Consider the following 21,023-nt stretch of genomic DNA (forward strand, 5'->3'; position numbering starts at 1 on the left):
TGGAGAAAACCCACGAATAGTGGGTGTCCCTGTAAATTCATGATCTCCAAACACCCTGGTCAGTTTGCTATCCTTTCTTCTGCAATGACAGTCTCCAAACCCCTTTCCTACATCACTTCCAGCACATACCTACCTGACTATGTGCAAAGCCACGCTGTTCTCTCTCTTGCTATTACAGTGGAGGAAGTGTCTCTTCTGACACCAAGGTCCGTCCATTCACATTTTCTTAACGACCTCACTTAATCATTTAATCTCTTAACATCCTGCATCCTCAAACTCAGTCTCTCTAGTTAACTCATTCTCTGAACATTCAAACATACTCTGGTATCTCCCATCACTTGAAAAGCCTTCCATTGACCTGGTATCTCCCCTTGTCCTATCTTTTTCCTTTTTACAGACCAAGTTATAAAGAGCTGTTTACACATAACTTTCATTTCTTCCTCCCTAATCTCTCTTTATCCCATTGTAATCAGAGTTCCCCTCACAATGCCCCTACCAAGAAAAACACAGAAAATGTTCCTACTAAATTCACCACTAGGGACTTCCCTGGCAGTCCAGTGGTTAAGACTTCACCTTCCAATGCAGGGAGTGCAGGTTCCATCCCTGGTCAGGGAGCTATGATCCCACATGCCTTGTGGCCAAAAAACCAAAACATAAAACAGGAGCGATATTGTAACAAATTCAATAAAGACTTAAAAAAAATAATAAATAAATAAATTCACCACAAATCTAGGTTTGGCCAAATCTAATGCCATCTATTTAGTCCTCATCTTAGTTGATCTCACAATAATGTTAAGGCCAATTGCTCACTTCCTCCGTGAAGCACTTTTCTCTTGGCTTCTGTGACCCTTCTGCTTTTCTTCCTACCACTCTGGTCACTCCTTTTGAAATTCTCATTTTAGTTGTTCTCCAATTTATTGATCTTCATGCTTACAAAACAGAAGCAAGAAAAAACAAAGCAAAACAAAACTACCCTTTGTTTTGTATGCTTTAAGTTGACATCTAATGTTTTCCTCATAGGTTTAAATAGTAACAAAGGATATAATTTCTGGCCTGTTGTGAATTGTAAACTTTTATTTTTTAACTGTCACATCATTATTTCAAATGTATATAGCGCAATGCAAGTATATACCAATTTGAAATCCATGATCACCAATTTAAGATATAAATTAAGATATTTTTGAGCAGTTGGACATTTTACATTTTTTTTTCTCCTTGAATTTATGTTTTCATTTTACTTCCACAGAGTTTTATCCTAATATATTTTATGTTAGAACATCTTATATGGATCACTGTAATATACTTATTTGAATCAGAAATGTATGTACAAATATAAATCCTACGAATTAAAAAAAAAAATTTCCTGCAATATAAGACTCCAATGTTAAAAAAAAGTTATTCTGGACTGAGTTATCATGATGATTATTAATATTATACATTGATCAAAATAACCTAAATAAACTATGAATTTCAATGTATAAATCTAAAACAATGAAAATGTAATTGTATTGGGGATTTGTTTCTCAATGGGGAAAGTAGAGCTTTTTAAAATTAGCTCACGTTTCCATGGATGAATATGAATTAAGGGTAGAGTAAGACAAGATTCAGAATTCCTATTTTTCATTTCTACAAATGTTTAAGTGCTAAGATAACTTTGTTCACATAAACAAGGAGATGGGAATGGGAAGAGAACTTTGAATTCCTTCCAAGTTAAATGCCCCAAATCCTGTGACCTATCATAAAAAATTATTTTAATTATCTATCAGATGACAATTGCTTTCTAATTTTGCTAAAGCAAAGAATGGGAAACCACATGACTTTAGAAAAGGATTAACTACTCAATCACTAGAGACACTGACTAGCTCATCCTGGGCAACAATGTTTCAGATTGTTATTTTCACCTAGTGGTAAAATTGTACTGTTAAGTAAGTAGTAAAATAGTCCTAAATAGTAAATAATAGTAAGTGGTAAACAGAGCCACAGCAGGATTTCGGATGGGTAGGTCATATAGCTTTCATTTGTAAAATGCGAGAAGAGCAATGATAAATGGAAAAGTGAGAAAAAAGAACCAGTATGAAGCTGCAGCCTACTTGGTGGGCAGATCAAATTAAAGATCCGGAAATTGAGTCACATAAAGATACTCCTAGGGGTATGCATTTTTCAGATTAAAAATCTCTGGTCTAATTTACATCAAAAAGTTTAGAATAATTCAAGACAGTCCTAGGTCCTTTTCTCTTTTTATTGTATACATTTTCAAAGCAATCTCTTAACTTTCTTGGCTTTAAACATTCACAATTTCGTCCCTAGACAGATCTCTCAGAGTTCCGAATCTGTATGTTCACTTGCCTATTTGATATCTCCACTTGAATTCCTCATCAGGACCTTAAACTTAACATTGTCCAAATTGGAACTTATCTTCCAACTGCCTCTCCACCAGTCTTTGTCAATTGTTCTGATCCATAGCTCAAAGTCATCCTCTGATAATTCTACTAGATGGCAAACTCTATGAAGTCAAGGATATTGTATACTTAGCACCTGCCATGGGGCCCAGGGCAGAGAAGGCACTGATGCTTTATTTGAAGGAATACTACTTCTCACACCACACTCCAATCAGTCATTAAGCCTCCTCAAGTTTACCCCTTAAGTATATTTCAAAATGTATCCACTTCTCTCAGTCTTTTCATCAGCATCTTAGTCCCAGCTTCCATCATTTATCACCTGAATTACCGCAATAGCTTCTTAAGCTGCTCTCCCCGCATGTATTCTTGTCAGCCAAGCCAGACTCCCACAGCCATCAGAGTGATCTTTATAGATAACAATTTGGTTCAGCCATTTTTTCATTGAAAATCCAAAGTTTCATGTTGCTTTTAGAAGGCTAAAGAACAAATTACTCACTATGACATCTAAGGCTCTGCATGATTTCTCACGTCCACCTCTGCATTCTCATCTTGTCCCTGTTATCCCTTTCTCACTAATTCTAGTCCTGGGGACCTCTTCCTTATTTCTCCTCTGGCCTTTGGACATGTTTTCTCTGTCTGAAGATTCCTCCAGCCCTTGACACTTGGCTAATGCTTACCCTTTACGTTTCAGCTTAAATACCTCCTCCCTACAAGGCTTCCCTTGGATCCCCAGATGAGATCAGGTCATGCTATTACAGCTTTTCACAGCTTATGTACTTTCCTTTCATTTCAACCCTAAATTTGTTTATTACTACACTGGACTGAACGCTCCACCAGAGCACAGATTCTGTTTTTTTTGTTTGCTTGTTTCCTGCTCTGTTCCCAGCTCCAACTGTCTGATCAATAGCAGAACACTCAGTAAATATTTATAGGACTAATGGGTAACAAAAGTCTGGGAGTAAAATGGAAGACTCAGTGTCAGTTTAATAAATACTTGCATTACTTCTTGCTTGTCACTTCACTAGATTTCTCAACTTCAGTGACTTGCCACAGGAGCAGATATGACAGTGACCTCAGCCCACTCGAGATTTTTTACCCCACTACATTGAAAACTCTGAAACTCCTCCTCTCACTCCCCACACTCATACAAAAGTGGCTCTGCCCATTCCTTTTGCTAACTCAGATTTGCATGTTTGATGCCCCAGTCTGAATGTCAGAGAAGGGGAAATACAGGGGAGACGAGTTCATGGTACATAAGGCAGCTCTGGCGCTCTCACACCCAGCACAATTGTTAGGCAGTAGAATGCCTTTAAATGAAGCTCTAAAATAAAGGTATTTTTACAATAATATATATCTGGGATAATGAATATTAAAGAGTTCATTCATGCTTTAATACAGACATGAACAAAGAAAGCAGCTACTAATTCATTCTTTAATTCATTGTTTTCTGAAAGGAAGCATTGCTTTCTTTCCCCTTAATCTTCTGCTTTTCTCTTTAGTAATTTACTAGAAAATTAGACTGTAATATTCAAAGGAGTTAATGGAGGGTAGGAGTAGAAGGGAAATTAGACCAACATTTTAATTAGTAGCAGGGGATGGTAATTTAAATTGTGGTCCTGAAATACAGGACTAACCTGCATAACTAAAAATGATTTGGGCTGAATTCAGATAACACCTGGGTCTTTACAGACAAATTCTAGGTCACTTGCCTGAGGCTGACTTGTAAATTATCTTAACTCAGGGTGTGGAGTAACAATGATACTGAATGTTAACACCTCTCCAGGTGCTTGGTAAAAACTGTGGTTCTTAATTCAGTCCACTGGAATGTAAAAGAAAACTTCTGATCTATAATTTAAAAAAAAGAAAAAAGTTTGTAATAAGGAGCACTGGAGCCCATTTTCAAGCATTTTAAACCAAGAAATGTGTAACAACTGATCTAGGGATAAGTTAACCTGGTTTTCTCTAATAGCTATCAAATTTTTAAACCCCTTCCACAAAGATATTCATTGTAATGTAATAAACAAAGTAGGGTAAAAGTTAAATAATGTTATACTCATATAATATGAAATTATGCAGCTATTTAAACTGTTTACAGTTTAATGTAAGAAAAATGTACTTTTGTTTTTGGCGGTACGCGGGCCTCTCACTGTTGTGGCCTCTCCCGTTGCGGAGCACAGGCTCCGGACGCACAGGCCCAGCGGCCATGGCTCACGGGCCTAGCCACTCCGCGGCATGTGGGATCTTCCCGGACCGGGGCACGAACCCGTGTCACCTGCATCGGCAGGTGGACTCTCAACCACTGTGCCACCAGGGAAGCCCCGTACTTTTTTAAGGTAAGAAAATGCCTATGTTGTGATATTAAATGAAAAAGATAGAATGAAGAGTTCAACTATATAAAACCATGCACTGAATATGAAGGAACATAATAAACAGATCATTTTGGTGATGGGATTGTGAGCAATTCTAATTTACTTTATAAATATCTATATTTCCCACATTTTATATAATGAACATTCATTACTTTCTCATCAGAGAACTACATCACCCTCAAAACCAATATTATTTGATCTTTATTATCTTCCTTTCATATAAAGTTGCCTAGACCTCCAGATCATGCCAGTCAGTCATTTCCCGAAGAACCAAAAATTTGGGTGTCACTTAGGTGTGTCTGTGTTTTCAATGTTTAACACTATGACATGGGAGGTTGGCAGGGATCTGTGTTTATAGATTCTTAAATATATGTTCAGTTATTCATCTGCAGTTAATTGCAGCCATGTGCTGTGGTGGGAAGAACATGCATTTTGGAATCAAACAGACTCGATTAGCATTTTGGCTCAGCTGCTTATAGCTTAACCTCTTTGAGCCTCCATAAGCTTATGGAAGTAAGCTTAATAGGTGGCAGCTCGTGTTTTCCAAGTGTCTATTGTAAGGGACAGTGCTAGTAAGGGACAGGGATGTCATAGGAAATAGAATAAAGAATAAATAACATGAGATTTCAGACCCACAGAATGGTGGCATATTAAGAGGGCTTAGAGATTCCCATGTTCCCTCTCTTCAGATATAGTAGTCAAGAAAATAAGTCATCTAAAGCAAATAAATAAGTTATCACGAAGGCAAAGGAAGACTTATTCTCTATAAATTGGGATGAAGGCAACAAAACTTAATATGAGAAATCCTAAAAGCCAAGAACTCTACCAATAACACACATATCCTGTTCATTTTATTTTTACTAGGCCCTAAAACTCAGTGAATGTAATATCCCTGATTGTACCTGCCAATTAACCTTTAAGGGATTAATGTTCACTAATGATCACTTCATAGGAATCTACAAAGCCCAGGGGAGGCAAATATATGGGGTCTACCTCCCCTCTCCCACTACAGACATATTCTGGAATTCCCTGACTGCAGCCCACTTTAGTGGCTGAATGGACCTCTTTCCCAAGTTCAAGTTCCTAAGGGTTGATGGTGCAGGCTTTAGGCACAGCCAGAGGCTCAAAGAGGTCAAAGAACAGCTATTCATGGAGGATGTGGATGAAGCTTGGGTGTGCAACCTTGAGAGTCACAGGCATGCCCCCAGGGCCCTCACAGTGCTGGGAGGAGCTGGAACTAGGAAGGGAAGTGCGGGGAGGGACTGCAAGCTGGGGACTGAGGCCTGCTCTCCCTGTGCTGAAATTTCCAGTGCACGACTCTAACAATTCTAAGTTCTAACCAGGTTTTCCAGTCTCAGCTTCCTCTAGGAAACTAAAGTGCAACGTACAGAGGTGGGTGGGAAGGGGATGTGGGAGGGTGGAGGGGTATCTTGTGAGCAAAGGTTGCCTGGCTTGGACTGGGCAGTGTGAAGAGAAACCTCACTTGGGAGGTGGAAGATGGTATGTAAGTCTCCATTTTGCTGTGGCCACACCCGCTGTGTAGAAACTGAATGAATAGAAAGTAGCTCTAATATATATATAATACATTTATGATTTTGGCATCTGTTAAGCCAATTTGCAATGACACGATGCTTGCACAGAGCTTACCACATTATTGGGCCTTTCTCAATAATGACATAATTTATAACCGTTCAGAAAAACCATTCTTGAAAATAACTGGGATTACCATTGAACTAGAAACCAGGAGATAATTTGCGTGTCTTTCCCTCCTTCCCCCAAACCATTTCGTTTTTGGTAAAGATCCCAAGGAGCTATTTGCTAAAATCAATATCAAATACAGTTTTAGAATATTAGAATAACAACATTCCTTCTGGGATACTATTAGAAATAAATAATAACAAATGCCTTCTCAGCACTTAAAGTTGTGATCAGCTCTTTGCTATAGGACTGTGATGAAGATTACATCTTCTCAGAGTTACAGATTTAATCAAAACAAAGGATTGATCTCCTGGCCATGATAATAGTATTCTGAATGTCTCAGACTGTCAACGAAAGTCAAATAAATGATCAAAATTTGATTTTGAAACTGAAAATTCCCAAAGCTCCTCTATTATACTCATTTTATGGAGAAAGATGCTAAGGTTAAGAAGGCTGTGGAACCTTCTCAAGGTCTCAGAGCTAGTTAGCGGCAGAGGTGCTCAGGTACCTCTCTTACCTTCACTAGAGCAGTGCATCTTGTTAACTTTCAGTGTGAACTAGAAGTTTGGGTCTAGACCTACAAATAATGTCAGAAATTGCTCCCTATACACAAAGCAGGGACTAGAATTAAATCAGAATATTTAGAGCCTCATGGAATCAATCTTAAGGGGTATGAATCACCACATCTATGTTTCAATAATCCTATGGTTCCTTTGTGAAAAATCGATATGTTCTTTTCTTCCTTAAGTGTACTTGGATAACTGGACCTTGAAAAACTCTGAATTAACTCTCCTAAATTTTAATGCACTTCACTGATTTGTTTTTGGCTTTTGAAAATATAAACTTTACTTATCAGATCATTTTTGTAAATTATTGATACTTTAGCAGCTAGCACACAAGGTCAAATCTCTGCTAGTTTATCTAGGAAATAGGAGCACTGTATGATATTTGCCTACTTTAAAGATTACTTAGACCATATAGGCATGGAGCCCAAACCAAAGGTATTCTCTACTGGGTGAACAGATTCAAGAACTTTCCTAAATGACGGAACTTCAGATGAATTAAATCTATAACTTGACAGCAATATGAAGAAGTCATGAGCTTTCTGAAACTAGAAAGATTTGTAAATAAGAGTGAATATTTTACGCAAGAAAAGAATGACTGGATTTTTTTTTTTTTTTTTTTTTTCAGTACGTGGGCCTCTCAGTGTTATGGCCTCTCCCGTTGCGGAGCACAGGCTCCGGACGCACAGGCTCATTGGCCATGGCTCACGGGCCTAGCTGCTCCGCGGCATGTGGGATCTTCCCGGACCGGGGCACGAACCCGCGTCCCCTGCATCGGCAGGCGGACTCTCAACCACTGCACCACCAGGGAAGCCCAACTGGATATTTTTTATAGCGGATGTATTGAGATACAATTCATGTACTTTAAAATGTGCCCTTTCAAAGTGTACAATTTAGTGATTTTTAGTGTATTCACAGGCTTGTGCAATGATTAGCTCTATCTAATTTTAGAACACTTTCACTGTGTCCAAAAGAAATTCCATACTCATTACCAGCCCCTTTCAACCATAAATTTACTTTTTTATCTCTATGGTTTTCCCTATTCTGGAATCTCATAGAAAAAAAATTGTACAATATGTAGCCTTTTGTATCTGGCTTCTTTCATTTAGAATATTGTTTCAAGGTTTACCGATGATGTAGCATGCATAAGAAGTTCATTCCTTTTCATGGTAGAATAATATTCCATTGTATGAATACATCACAGTTTAACCATTCATCTGTTGATGGACATTTGGATTGGTTCTACTTTATGGCTATTATAAATAATGTTACTATGAAGTTCATGTACACGTTTTTAATACGAATACATGTTTTCAATTCTCTTTGGGTATATACTTAGGAGCAGAATTGTTCATGCAATAACTCTTTCAACTTTTGAGAAATTGCCAGACTGTTTTCCAAAGTGGCTGCACCATTTTACCTTCTCACCAGCAGTGCATGGCAGGTGATGATTTCTCCACATCCTGGCTAACATTTATTATCTATCTTTTTGATTATAGCCATCCTACTGGGTGTGAAGTAGTGTCATTTTGTAGTTTCGATTTACAGTTCCCTAATAAATAATATTGAACATCTTTTTATGCGCTACTGGCCATTTCTATATCTTCTTTAAAGAAATATTTATTCAAATATGGGGTAGGCTGAATAATGTCCTTTTAAAAAGTCCAAGTCCTCATTTCTGACCTGTGAATATGTTATAAGCCAAAGAGACTTCACAGACGTGGTTAAATTAAGAATTTTGAGATAGGGAGATTATCCTAAATTATGTGGATGAGTTAAATATAATCACAGGAGTTTAAAGGAGGAGGCAGTCGAGTTATAGTCAGAGGAGAGATTTGACAGAAGCAAAGGTTGAACTGATGCTCTTTGAAGATGGAAAAGAAGGTTATGAGTCAAGGAATTCAGGTGGCCTCAAGAAGCTGGGAAAAGGCAAGGAAATAGATTGTCCCATAGATTCTCTGGAGCTGCCCTATGAACATCTTGAGTTTATTTCAATGAGTCTGATTTTGGATTCCTGACGTCCAGAACTACAAGATAATAAATTTGTGTTATTTTAAGCCACCAAGCTTTTTACAATGTGTTACATTATCAATAGGAAATGACTGCAAGTCCTTTGCCAATTTTTTAATTAGGTTGTCTTTTTATTGTTGAGCTGTAAAAGTTCTTTACATATTCTGAATACAAGTTCCTTATCAGATATATTATTGCAAATATTTTCTCCCATTCTGTGTGTTGTTTTCTAACTTCCTTAATGGTGGCCTTTGAAGCAGAAAAGCTTTTAATTTTGATGAAGTCTAATTTATCTGTTTTTTTTTTGTTTTTTTTTTGCAGTACGCGGGCCTCTCACTGTTGTGGCCTCTCCCACTGCGGAGCACGGGCTCCAGACGCGCAGGCTCAGCGGCCATGGCTCACAGGCCCAGCCGCTCCACGGCATGTGGGATCTTCCCGGACCGGGGCACGAACCCGTGTCCCCTGCATCGGCAGGCGGACTCTCAACCACTGCGCCACCAGGGAAGCCCCCTGTTGTTGCTTTTAATGTTATGATAAGAAAGCACTGCTTAATCCAAGGTCATGAAGAATTACTCCTATATTTTCTTCTAAGAGTTTATAAGTTTAGCTCTTACATTTAGGTCTATGATTCACATTTAGTTAATTTTTGTGTATGGTATGAGGTAAAGCCCAACTTAATTCTTTTGAGTGTGGATATTCAGGAGTCTTGGCACAATTTGTTAAAAAAGAGGAGGCATGTTTGCTAAAAAGCTATTTCATTTAACCCATAGAGAGATTTATTTGATTAGATTATGTAACAGTTGACGAAAATCAGAAAACTGTTGGATATGCCTTTCTAGCTGTGAAAGACTGCACCTGTATACTTGGCATACTACCAGATATGTAGCTGAAATTATTATTCTTGTTTAGAAATTTTCCTGTGTAGTTCTAAATTGTCGAGGACTTGTTATTACCAGTCACTATGGAACTACGTGCTAATTGATTTTTTTCTTGTCTAAACAGGTTGTCAGCATATTTAGGGCTGATAATTTTTTTTTTTTTTTTTTCTTTTGGGCTGATAATATTGATAGAGGAAATCAAAGGACAGAGGACTGTTCCATCGTACCCCTTTTCATTCTGTGGGCAGAGATGGAAGGAAATAATCTATGAGTCCACTGAGATCCCAATCATACTTTTTTTCTAAGGAGAGTGCTGGTATAATTTGCACTGCATAATGAAATCTTCCTTCTCATGAAAATGTTCTTGTTCAGGGCAATGGTTGGGCTTTTGTGCTGCTTTTGCCTCAAAACGATAATGAGAGAAAAGTTCACACGGCTTTGAAGACATGGAGAGTCTTTGCCTTTGAATGAAAGATTTAGCATTATTGTAGTCATTTGGTGCAAGAGTCACACATTTGGTGGAAGTTGACATGCTGGACTTGGTAACTCAAGGTTTTTGTTTCCCACCATCCAAACTAATGCAAGTTCAATGTGGAGAGGTATTCTATGGAATTAGCAATCTCTTATGCTGTTTCACTTACTGGAAATCTTTTATTTCCTTAAACAGTCTGAAAGTGAGTCTTGGGAGTAAGTTTCAGACTGTGATGCTTGAAAGTTGCTCCCCTTCCACTGCTCAGTGCTTCTCATTGGCACAGAAAAAATTTTAATTTAGGTTTGCCTTCTCCATTTCTAAGTTATATGATGTCTTCACCTTCTGATGATCACCAGTGTTTCTTCTTCTTCTTCCTTTTCCTTTTTCTCCCTCTGTTCTTCCCCTTTGCCTCTCTTTTCCTCATGTTATTATTTAAAAATTACTAGTGAGTTAATGGGTATGAATTAATGAAAAATCAAAAGCATGAATTGCCGTATGACAGCCAAAGGATGATGTTGTAATTTATACACAGAGGTTGTGTTCTTGAAACATTTGTCCTTTACCTCTCGACTTCAGTCAGTATAGTCAAGCCTCAGTATGAACAATAGCATTCTTATTTGAAATCAACATATATGGCTTTTATAAGGACAAAGCCAACCTTACTTGTAAACAGACACAGAAGGAACAAATGAAGTAATGAACTTAAAGAAAACTTGTTTTTTGGGGTTTTTTTCCATCTTGTCTGGGAGTAGAAATGATTGTGCTGAGGGCTAAGAGATTAAATTGTGTCACTTGTCAGGAAATTGGCAAGTAGCCATCTCTTCTGCCTGCCACTACATGCTGCTTTTGTGCTGTGGATGGGTTTAATAAACGCACTGTTGTGTAAAATGTCATTGCTGCTTTGCCAAGCGGAGGCTGTCATGGGATAGCTCTTCCCCAGGATGACAGATCAATATTGGTGCTCAGCAATCCTGAGACTTGAAGCCACACAGAGGGCATTTTTATGGTTCAGATACAAAAGTCGAAATCGAAACCATTCTTCAAAGCATGGACATATACCTATTTTGTTCTGGAAGAAAACCTAATGCTCTTTCAAAAATGTTCTAACTTTAAAGATAGGTAATGTTATCAAAATTTAATGACAACTTCTAGAAGAAATAATACAAATGACTTGTTACAGTTTTTTAAAAGTTCAATCTTTCTGTTAATCAAATAAATGCAAAGCAAAGCAAGGAAATATACCATTGTTTGCCTTGGTAAACAGCCTAAAATCATATGCATTCAGGCACATGAAATGCTGATGACATATTGTAAAATAGTCCCTCCCTAACATCAGTGGTAGAAGTAAAATTTGGTACAGTCCTTCTGGAAGGAAATTTAGCAATATGTATCAAAATTCTTTAGAATGTTCATACCTTTTGGTGCAGAAGTTCTACTGCTACAAATATATCCTAAGGAATTTATGAGAGAGTCAGCAATGTCTTCCAATAGACTGCCAGTTATTTAAAATGTGGAAAAACTGAAAACAACCTAAACTCCTAACAATGTAAACAGTAAATGTATTATTAAACAGCAATTAAAATATGTATAAGGCTTTTAAAAAAATGATATGGGGAAAGGTTTATGAAATAAAGTTATGTGAAATTAAACAAATGCTAAATATTATATACAGTGTGATCTAAACTAAAAATAAGTAAAATAGCAAAAAAATTTCCAGAAATAAGTGTACAAAAATGTTAATACTTATTGACTATTTAGTGTAAACATGAATGTGTTGTGTTTTGTTTAATTTTTATCTACTTTTCTGAATTTTATATAATATACACAAGAAAAAGAAGTTGCACAGGAAAAGGATCACTAGCCAAAGGAATTCATTTAAACCCTCATATGCTCTCTTGCCTTTTTTTTTTTTTTTTCCCAGTACGTGGGCCTCTCACTGTTGTGGCCTCTCCCGTTGAGGAGCACAGACTCCAGACGCACAGGCTCAGCAGTCATGGCTGACGGGCCCAGCCGCTTCACGGCATGTGGGATCTTCCCGGACCGGGGCACGAACCCGTGTCCCCTGCGTCGGCAGGCGGACCCTCAACTGCTGCGCCACCAGGGAAGCCCTTGCCTTGCCTTTTAACTTAGCCTTCATCTCACATTTTCCTTATAGCTTCGGGCTCTCACCCTCCACTCCAGCCCAGACTAACATCCCCAGCCGTCAGATATAACAGTGTATTTTAGCTAATCTCTGTATCTGCTGTCCCTCACCTTGAGGGACTGGTTTCTTCCCTATTTCTGACCTTGATCCACCCCTTGTTTCTGATTGCTTTTCACATCTTGCCTCCAGGTGTGTGAAGGGCCTGAGCCCAGCCATGAGGCCTGATCAGTGTTTCTGAAGATCAGAGTGTGGTAGTGCTGGCAGAGACAAGCCAGTCTGCACCTCAGCCTAAGTGAATATTAGGGTCCAAAATGCCATAGAGTCCATATTAGCTTTTTATTGCTCCCTGACAAGTTACCAGAGCAGTTGCAGTTTAAAGCAATGCATTACAGCTTCCTGATATATATGCGCCTACTTACAATTTACCAGTAAGGGAACTGGAGCACAGAGAGCTTAAAAAGAGGTCCAAGGAAAAAAAAAAAAAAAAAAAAAGAGGTCCAAGGTCACTTAGCTAGAAAGGAGAAGTTGAAACCCAGGTCCTCTACTCCAAATAGTATGTTCTTTCTCCTATATCTCTCTTCTGGGGCAAACACTGGGACTTGAGTTCAGTTTGGAGTCTGATCTAATTAAGGAGAAAGTCACCTCTCACCTTATCTGTGTCTTAAACCTACACACTTGCTTTATATTGGGTGTGATGGAGCACATACAGGAAGACTTTTCATAATGAACTCAGAACTCCTCGAATAATGTAGATATTAATGTTTTGTTGCTCCTTACAAAATTACCACAAATTTAGCAGCTTAAAACAAGACCTAGGGACTCCCCTGGCGGTGCAGTGGTTGAGAGTCCGCCTGCCAATGCAGGGGACACGGGTTCGAGCCCTGGTCCGGGAGGATCCCACATGCCGCGGAGCAACTAAGCCCGTGCACCACAACTACCGAGCCTGTGCTCTGGAGCCTGCGAGCCACAACTACTGAAGCCCACGCACCGCAACGAAGAGTGGCCCCTGCTCACCGCAACTAGAGAGAGCTCGCACGCAGCAATGAAGACCCAATGCAGCCAAAAATAAATAATAAATAAAATAAATAAATTAAAAAACAGCCAAAAATAAATAAAATAAATAAATTAAAAAAAAAACCCCAAAACCAAAAACAAGACCTATTTATTAGCTCACTATCTGTATAAGTCAGAAGTCTGACACAGTGTGGCTGGAATCTCTGCTCAGGTTCTCACAAGGCTGAAATCCAAGTGTAAACCAACTACATTCTCATCTGGAGCTGTGGGTCTTCTTCCCAGCTTATAAGGTTGTGGTAAGACACAGGTCCTTGCAGTTGTAAGATGGAGGTCCCCGCTTCCTTGTTAGCTATCAGCCAGAGGCCTCTGTGTGCTCCTAGAGTCCAACCTTGTACTTTCTCACATGGCCTCCTCCATCTTCAAACCAGGAACAGTGCCGAGTACTTCACAGATTTTGAACCTCTTTGACTTCCTCTTCCGCCACCAGCCAGAGAAAGCTCTCTACTTTTAGGGCTCATGTGATTAGATCAGGCTCACCTGAATATTCTCCCTATCTTAGGTCAACTATGCCATGCACTGTAACAAAATCACAGGAGTGACAGCTCATTAAAGTCACAGGTTCTATGGGTTAGGGTGTGGAATCATGAGGTGTGGCATTTTTAGAATACTGCCTACCACAATGTGTCTTTTAAATGTCATTCTTTTTCCCCCTGCAGTGTAACTTAGAACATAAATACATGGACATTAGACGCAGACTGCCTATGTTCAAAGTCTGCTCTAACATTTACTAGCCGTACAATCTTGCTAAGTTACTTAACCTCTTATCTCAGTTCCTTGATTTTCTTACCTGAAAAGAGGGAGTAATAAAAGTATAGGTCTCGTCAAGTTGTTATACACTTTAAATGAGTTAATGTGTCAGAAAAGTACTTGGCACACTGAAGTACTATGTTGTCCTTGCTATTATTATTATTGACCTGATTATTATATATCCACTGAAAAGTCCAGATTACTACTCTCCTTGGAGCAGACCCAACACCTCACTTTTCTGGCCTCAGCTTCTCTTTCAAGTTTAGTATTATTTAACTGTCAAAAGTATAATTTATAATGTGACGGATACATCAGAAAAATTTTTACAAGTTCCTACCTCACAGCACCAAAGAATTTGTCAAGTTAAAAAAACAAAACAAAACAAAACTATGTTTAGTTTGTGGGCTTAGTTTTTAAGTAAGGGAAACATAGCAGATTCAGTTGACTGTATTACAAACTTGAGAATAGAAACACAGAACCTTTTTTAGTACCATACCTTTTTCTAAATGGGTTTTAATTTCATGTTATGATCAAGAGAATAGGGCATGTGAAAAGATAGGAACAGGAAGCTTAGGGAAGGCCCTAGAGGATGAACGGGAACTGAAAGAAAGGTGGAAGGGAAGAGAGGAGAGAAAAAGAAGAAGGAATGGAAGCAATAGAAGAGGAAAGACCACTGAGAGGTAGAGAGGGCTGGTAAAGAAAAGGGGGAAACATTACTAAAATTTACTGAGCATGTACTATATTCTTGGCATAGCTAGGGACTTAGGTTATCTCACTGAATCCTCAGAAAAGGTATAATTGTCATCACTTTATAGATAAGAAAACAGCAACCAAAAGAGTTTAATCTTTCCAAAATCAACTATGTTAGTATACAGGCATCAGAACCTACATCTTTCCAGAGTTCATTGTTATTTGCTGATTCCATGTTCACAAGGACCAATGGTGAAATAGAAAGCACTCCTCACACATTGTTAGTCCAGCTTCAAAGAGTGTTCCCATTACACTGAGAAAAGACTTAGGTAGGCTTAGGTGTTACTGCCACTTAACACTACCTTAGATCATTAATTACTTGAGTCAAGACATTTGGAGTCTAAGGGTCCGAAAGGATACATGCACCCCAATGTTCATTGCGGCACTGTTTACAATAGCCAAGACATGGAAGCAACCTAAATGTCCATCGACAGAGGAATGGATAAAGAAGATGTGGCACATATATACAGTGCAATATTACTCAGACACTAAAAAGAATGAAATAATGCTTGCAGCAACATGGACGGACCTAGAGATTGTCATACTGAGTGATGCAAGTCAGACAGAGAAAGAGAAATATCGTATGGTATTGTATGGTATCGCTTATATGTGGAATCGAAAAAGAAATGATACAAATGAACTTATTTACAAAACAGAAACAGACTCACAGACTTAGAGAATGAACTTATGGTTACCAGGTGGGAAGGGTCAGGAGAACGGATATTTAGGGAGTTTGGGATTGACAGGTATACACTGCTATGTTTAAAATGGATAACCAACAAGGACCTACTGTATGGCACAGGGAACTCTGCTCAATATTTTGTAACAACCTAAATGGGAAAGAATTTGAAAAAGAATAGATACATGTACATCTATAACTGAATCACTTTGAGGTCCACCTGAAACTATCACAGCATTGCTAGTCAACTATACTCCAATATAAAATAAAAAGTTAAAAAAAAAGACATTTGGAGTCTAGTTAAAACAGACCTCCCAAATGACTTATGCCTCAGGATAAATCACTCGTCTGAACCTCAGCTTTCCCATCTGTAAAAAGTAGGCTTTGAACCAGATAAATTGCTAAATTCTGAAATCTATCTTAATGTCACGCTGCCAGATTTTCAACTAGTGTTATTCCTGAACTCTTAGATGTCCCCAAACCATTCAAGTTCATGGCAGGAAGGAGTAGGGTGGGAAACAGTCTCAGTGGTAGTAGCAAGGATCTATCACAAAGAACTGGAGACCCCCACCAGAGCTGTCTTCACACAGGCACAAGGCTGTGATGCGGATTGGGGAGTTGGTATAGGGTTGCTCCTGTTAGGACCACTGTTCAGAGCTTTTCAGGTCATTCACTGCACAACCTCACCAGGCAAAATTCACATATACAGTCATAGGCCACGGCCCTGGCTCCAGGAAGCCAGAACGAAGACCAGAGGGTAGAGTTCATAATAAAAACAACTGTGGCTCAGTAGAAAAATAGCAAACTTTGTAATTGTTCAGAGTTGCGCATTTCCATTGTGAAAAACTTTATCTTTGGGACTTTTCAGGCCAGGACCACATGAGGTAGGGGATTCTCCCATTGAATTAGAGTTTAGAGAGTACTTAAGCGATATACAGGACTCGATTTTGGAATGTATTCAAAGTTAGACGGGTGATCTTCTTAAGATGTTTAATTCTTAATTTCCTGAGTCCGTATTATTATGGCCATAATAACTGTACCTGCCTCATATGGCTGTGGTAAGTGTATAGAAGATTGTGTGTCTGTGTGTACCTACATCTCTATTTATATTATCAACCTATCTGTCAATCAATCTATGTATCCATCCATCCAACCATCCACCCACCTACCAACCTACCTACCTACCTATCTATCTTAGCCCAATGCTCCACACATGATGAAAGCTCAAAAAATGTTAGCTGTCATCATGATTATTCTCTTTACAACTATTGAATGATGCTCCCAACACAGCAGAACCTCCTTTTATCTCCGTAGGCATGAGCAAAGAGTGGTGGTACTCTAAGAGATGCCATTTTCCATTCTTAATTGTAGAATAAGCACATAACATGAAGTTTATTTTATCTGAAGCTTAGGGCCAAAGTTTGGCTGAGGCGAAAGTTCCCCTACTTCTAGGTAAAGAGTGGGATGAAATAATGATTGTGGCCCACTTTTCTGAAGTTTCCTTTAACAACTTTATTTCTAAACTTTTAAAATGGAGCTTCTCCAGGGTCCAGTATTAGCAATCACTATCCCCACCATGAGTCCTAGAATTACACAGCATCTAGTTCTAATCTCTCACTCTGCAGCATGGACATTCCCTCACCCAGAAATTAATTTAGTCAATTCAGCCTGAAAATTCTATTCAAAAAGCATGTGTTTCCTGCGGGAACGTCACTTATTTCTTTTCTTGTTGATAGGGGATGCCGATGTACCTGAAAAAAAAGCGTGATTTTCCTCCACAAGCTGCAATGATGCAGCTGTCCAAAGTAATCACTGCATCGGAACAGTTGGATAGGGAAGAAGTGTCCTTGGCTGCTTTATACAAAACCAGTAAGCTAGCTTCTTTATGCTTAAAAAAGCAGACTGAGGAAGGGCTACAAAGCTTACATTTCTGCCACTTAGGTCACAGTTTTCAGTGCGGCTCCATGCAAGCTAAAACCATTCTTACCTACAGGCCTTGGCCTGTGCTACCCTCTCTCCCCACTCATTAATTTACCTTCCTTTCTCTTCTCATTTTATTCACTCATTCATTCATTCAAAAACTCTCTCATTCATTCAGCAAGAATTTATGGATTCACATCTATAATATAACTGCTTGGCCTGAGGAGATTTACAATCTAGTAGAGGTGCTAAAATAACATTGGGACATGCTTTTCTCCCCAAGGAAATCTCTCCTAATTGTTCAATCTACAATTCCTTTAGCTAGTGTTTTATTTATTTATTTTTGGCTGTGTTGGGTCTTTGTTGCTGCGCGCGGGCTTTCTCTAGTTGCGGCGAGTGGGGGCTACTCTCCACTGTGGTGCATGGACTTACTGCGGTGGCTTCTCTTGTTGTGGAGCACAGACTCTAGGTGCACGGGCTTCACTAGTTGTGGCACGTGGGCTCAGTAGTTGTGGCTTGCAGGCTCTAGAGCACAGGCTCAGTAGTTGTGGCGCATGGGCTTAGTTGCTCCTCGGCATGTGGGATCTTCCCGGTCGAGGGCTCAACTCTGTGTCCCCTGCGTTGGCAGGCAGATTCTCAACCACTGTGCCACCAGGGAAGCCCCTAGCTACTGTTTTGATCTCTGATAGAATTTTATATTATTTACCAAGAGCCCCATGTGGGTGACTCTTTTATTTTGTCAAATAATCTTTAGTTCTTTAAAGAGAGGGTCCCTGGCTCAAGCCACCACTATTCTATCCTGAGCAAGATCTGGCTCCACTCCAGCTACAGAACCTCACCTGGTGTTTTTCATCCAAGACACGTGATTTCTTTCTTTCCTGGGACCACTTGATTCTTCTCCCTCTGTGTTCTCATTCAGGTTTGTGGGGTTAATAAATTATTTTTTTAAGACTCAGACTGGAATCTTCTTACAGAATAGCTTTTCAGACTCTTTCCATCCAAACTCCTACAGAAAGCCCTTAGAAATGTTTGCCAAATCCATGAACACACACAAGGTGCATGACATGGAATTTCTTTGCTAACACTACAATAGTTACAATATATTGTTCTCTACACTTTTTATTATTTGCCCATCAGCTCATAGCATTCTTCTTTCCAATCAGACTGAAGGCCTCGTGGAACAGAAGATACATCTGTATCCCTTCCTCACACTGCCTGGCTCAATGTTGAATGTGGTAGCCATCAACAAACACAAATTAAATACTAGCTGAAATTCAGTAAGTAATAAGAGATCGGGAAGGTCATTACAGAAAGCTTGCTTTGACAGTCTTCTCTTTCAAGTACAGAACTTTTGGAGAATTATTACTCTGCAAAGGCACAAGTACGTCTCATTGATGTGGCAGATTTACTTTCCAAATAATTCTAACATTTCAGATCTTTACCTGAGTCTGCCATCCTCTGCTGCAGCACCTCCAGGTATAATCTTCGTAATAAATATGCCAGGGTCATCTCCAATGTGGGGATTATCTGTCCCTCCAGCAATACTGAATCCCAGGCCAGAATTCCCCTGTAGAAACAATAAGCAGACATTAAATGATGTGGCTGTCACCTAAACCTAGTTCCCCTTGTACTCTGCGTTATCATCTTACTACTCAAATGGAAATCAGGTGATAACAGCCTTGTATGCAAAGCTATAAAGTGCACTGTCAGCAGACAAAGGAAGGTCAGGAACAATACTCAGGTTTGTCCCTGCATTGCAACAATTCAAGGGCCTTATATTTTTGCTTCTAAGAAATGCTTCCTTTATTAGCAATTAAAATGATCATTATGAAGTAGGAAATAAATGCTTACAAACTGTGTAATATGAGAAAATGTAAAAAATCATTAGTGTCCATTGTAAAAATTATACACACATACGAAAAAGAATGGAAGGAAATGAGTCACGTGAAAAACATTTGATTTGATAGAGTAGTGAAATTTAGGTGTTTTCATTCTGCTATTTCTGGTATTGTTGCTCTAATACTATTTATCCAGCAAAGAAACGTGTTTTCCTATTAATAAGGAACTTTGACTTCAGAAGGCAGGGACCTCTTCTAGAGTCATAGCAAATGTGAGACACTTTTCAGTAATAAACAGGTTTTAATGTGCTGTAGATACAGACAAGGAATGCATTATTGTTGCAGCATGTAAATTTGAATAGTTTATACTCTAATATAGCTTTCATACTTACTCCTGTAGACTATAGTAATTGACATCCAATGTACATATAGCCCTCTAAAATTTGTATGTAATACATAATTAAACATCTCTCCCAAATTCACAAACCGTCTTATTTTTTATTTTCATATGCTTTTAAAATCTCCATCTCCATGGCTACATTATGTTTCCATACTATATTCTATTTTTTTTCTAATCCACAGTATATTTTAAGCCATCTCCATACAGCTAGATAGTCTTTATAATTATCCATTTAAATGACTAAATAATATTTCACTCAGGTCATTTGTTTAACCAGTCCCTTGTCACTGGATATTTAATTTCTCTATATACTCTTACAACAAATATAGGTTGCTAAATTTATGATCATTTGATTCAATTTTGCTCTTGGGTAAAAAGAGATGAGGAATAAGAATTTAGTAGTTAATCCAGAAAAATTAATTAGGGCACTCAGTGAGAAAAGTTCAATGTTAAGATAAGATCAAGTATAACTTGACAGTTATACCACCACTGCAAATGTCAAGGTAATGCTTAGCAATTTTTATTGACTGAATTAATAAAACTGAATTTCAGAGGGTGGGTTTCACAATTATACGTTGAAAGATTGAAGTTAATAATTCAACCACAGCCACTAAAATCTCGTCTTTGTACTTCTGACTTCTTTCTAATTCTGTTTTCTTTGAAAAATTCCAGTGTTCTTTGAACAGAGATATTACTTAGCAGTAGTCAAATAATGAATTTGTTTAATATTTATTCAACACCAGCTTTGTGCCTGGCACTGGACTAAGCCCTGGAGCTACAGCGGTGAACGTTTCAGTTTATGAGTCATACGAAAGGCAAGTGCAGAGTGTAAGAGTGGCTAACAGGAGAGCCACACATAGGGACTCTTCCTGAAGGTGACGAGCACTTAGTTACTTTTAAGTGGGTCAAGGTGGGAGTTGGAGAGGAGGACAGAATGTTCCAGGCAGAGGGAAGAACATATGTAAAATCCCTGACGTAAGGACGGGTATGCCAGGTCCAAGAAACAGACGATGAGGCTAGAATGAAGAAAGCAAGAAGGAAAATTGGATGAGATGTGCCTTGATCATTAGGTTCTTCAGAGCA

The 21,023-nt window shown here is 38.7% G+C and overlaps 1 protein-coding gene across 19 annotated transcripts in view; it reads right to left on the reverse strand.

Moving 5' to 3' along the window:
• The window catches only part of DLG2 (discs large MAGUK scaffold protein 2), a 2,041,348-nt gene that overhangs the window by 602,137 nt on the left and 1,418,188 nt on the right, over positions 1-21,023 (reverse strand). For all 19 annotated transcript variants that reach the window (XM_079928919.1, XM_079928924.1, XM_079928927.1 and 16 more), the window contains one exon: positions 19,145-19,269. In XM_079928919.1, the coding sequence (XP_079785045.1) occupies positions 19,145-19,269 (125 nt within the window). The remainder of the gene's footprint in view (positions 1-19,144; positions 19,270-21,023) is intronic.

Source organism: Stenella coeruleoalba (assembly GCF_951394435.1).
Source record: "Stenella coeruleoalba genome assembly, chromosome: 8".
NCBI lineage: Eukaryota > Metazoa > Chordata > Mammalia > Artiodactyla > Delphinidae > Stenella > Stenella coeruleoalba.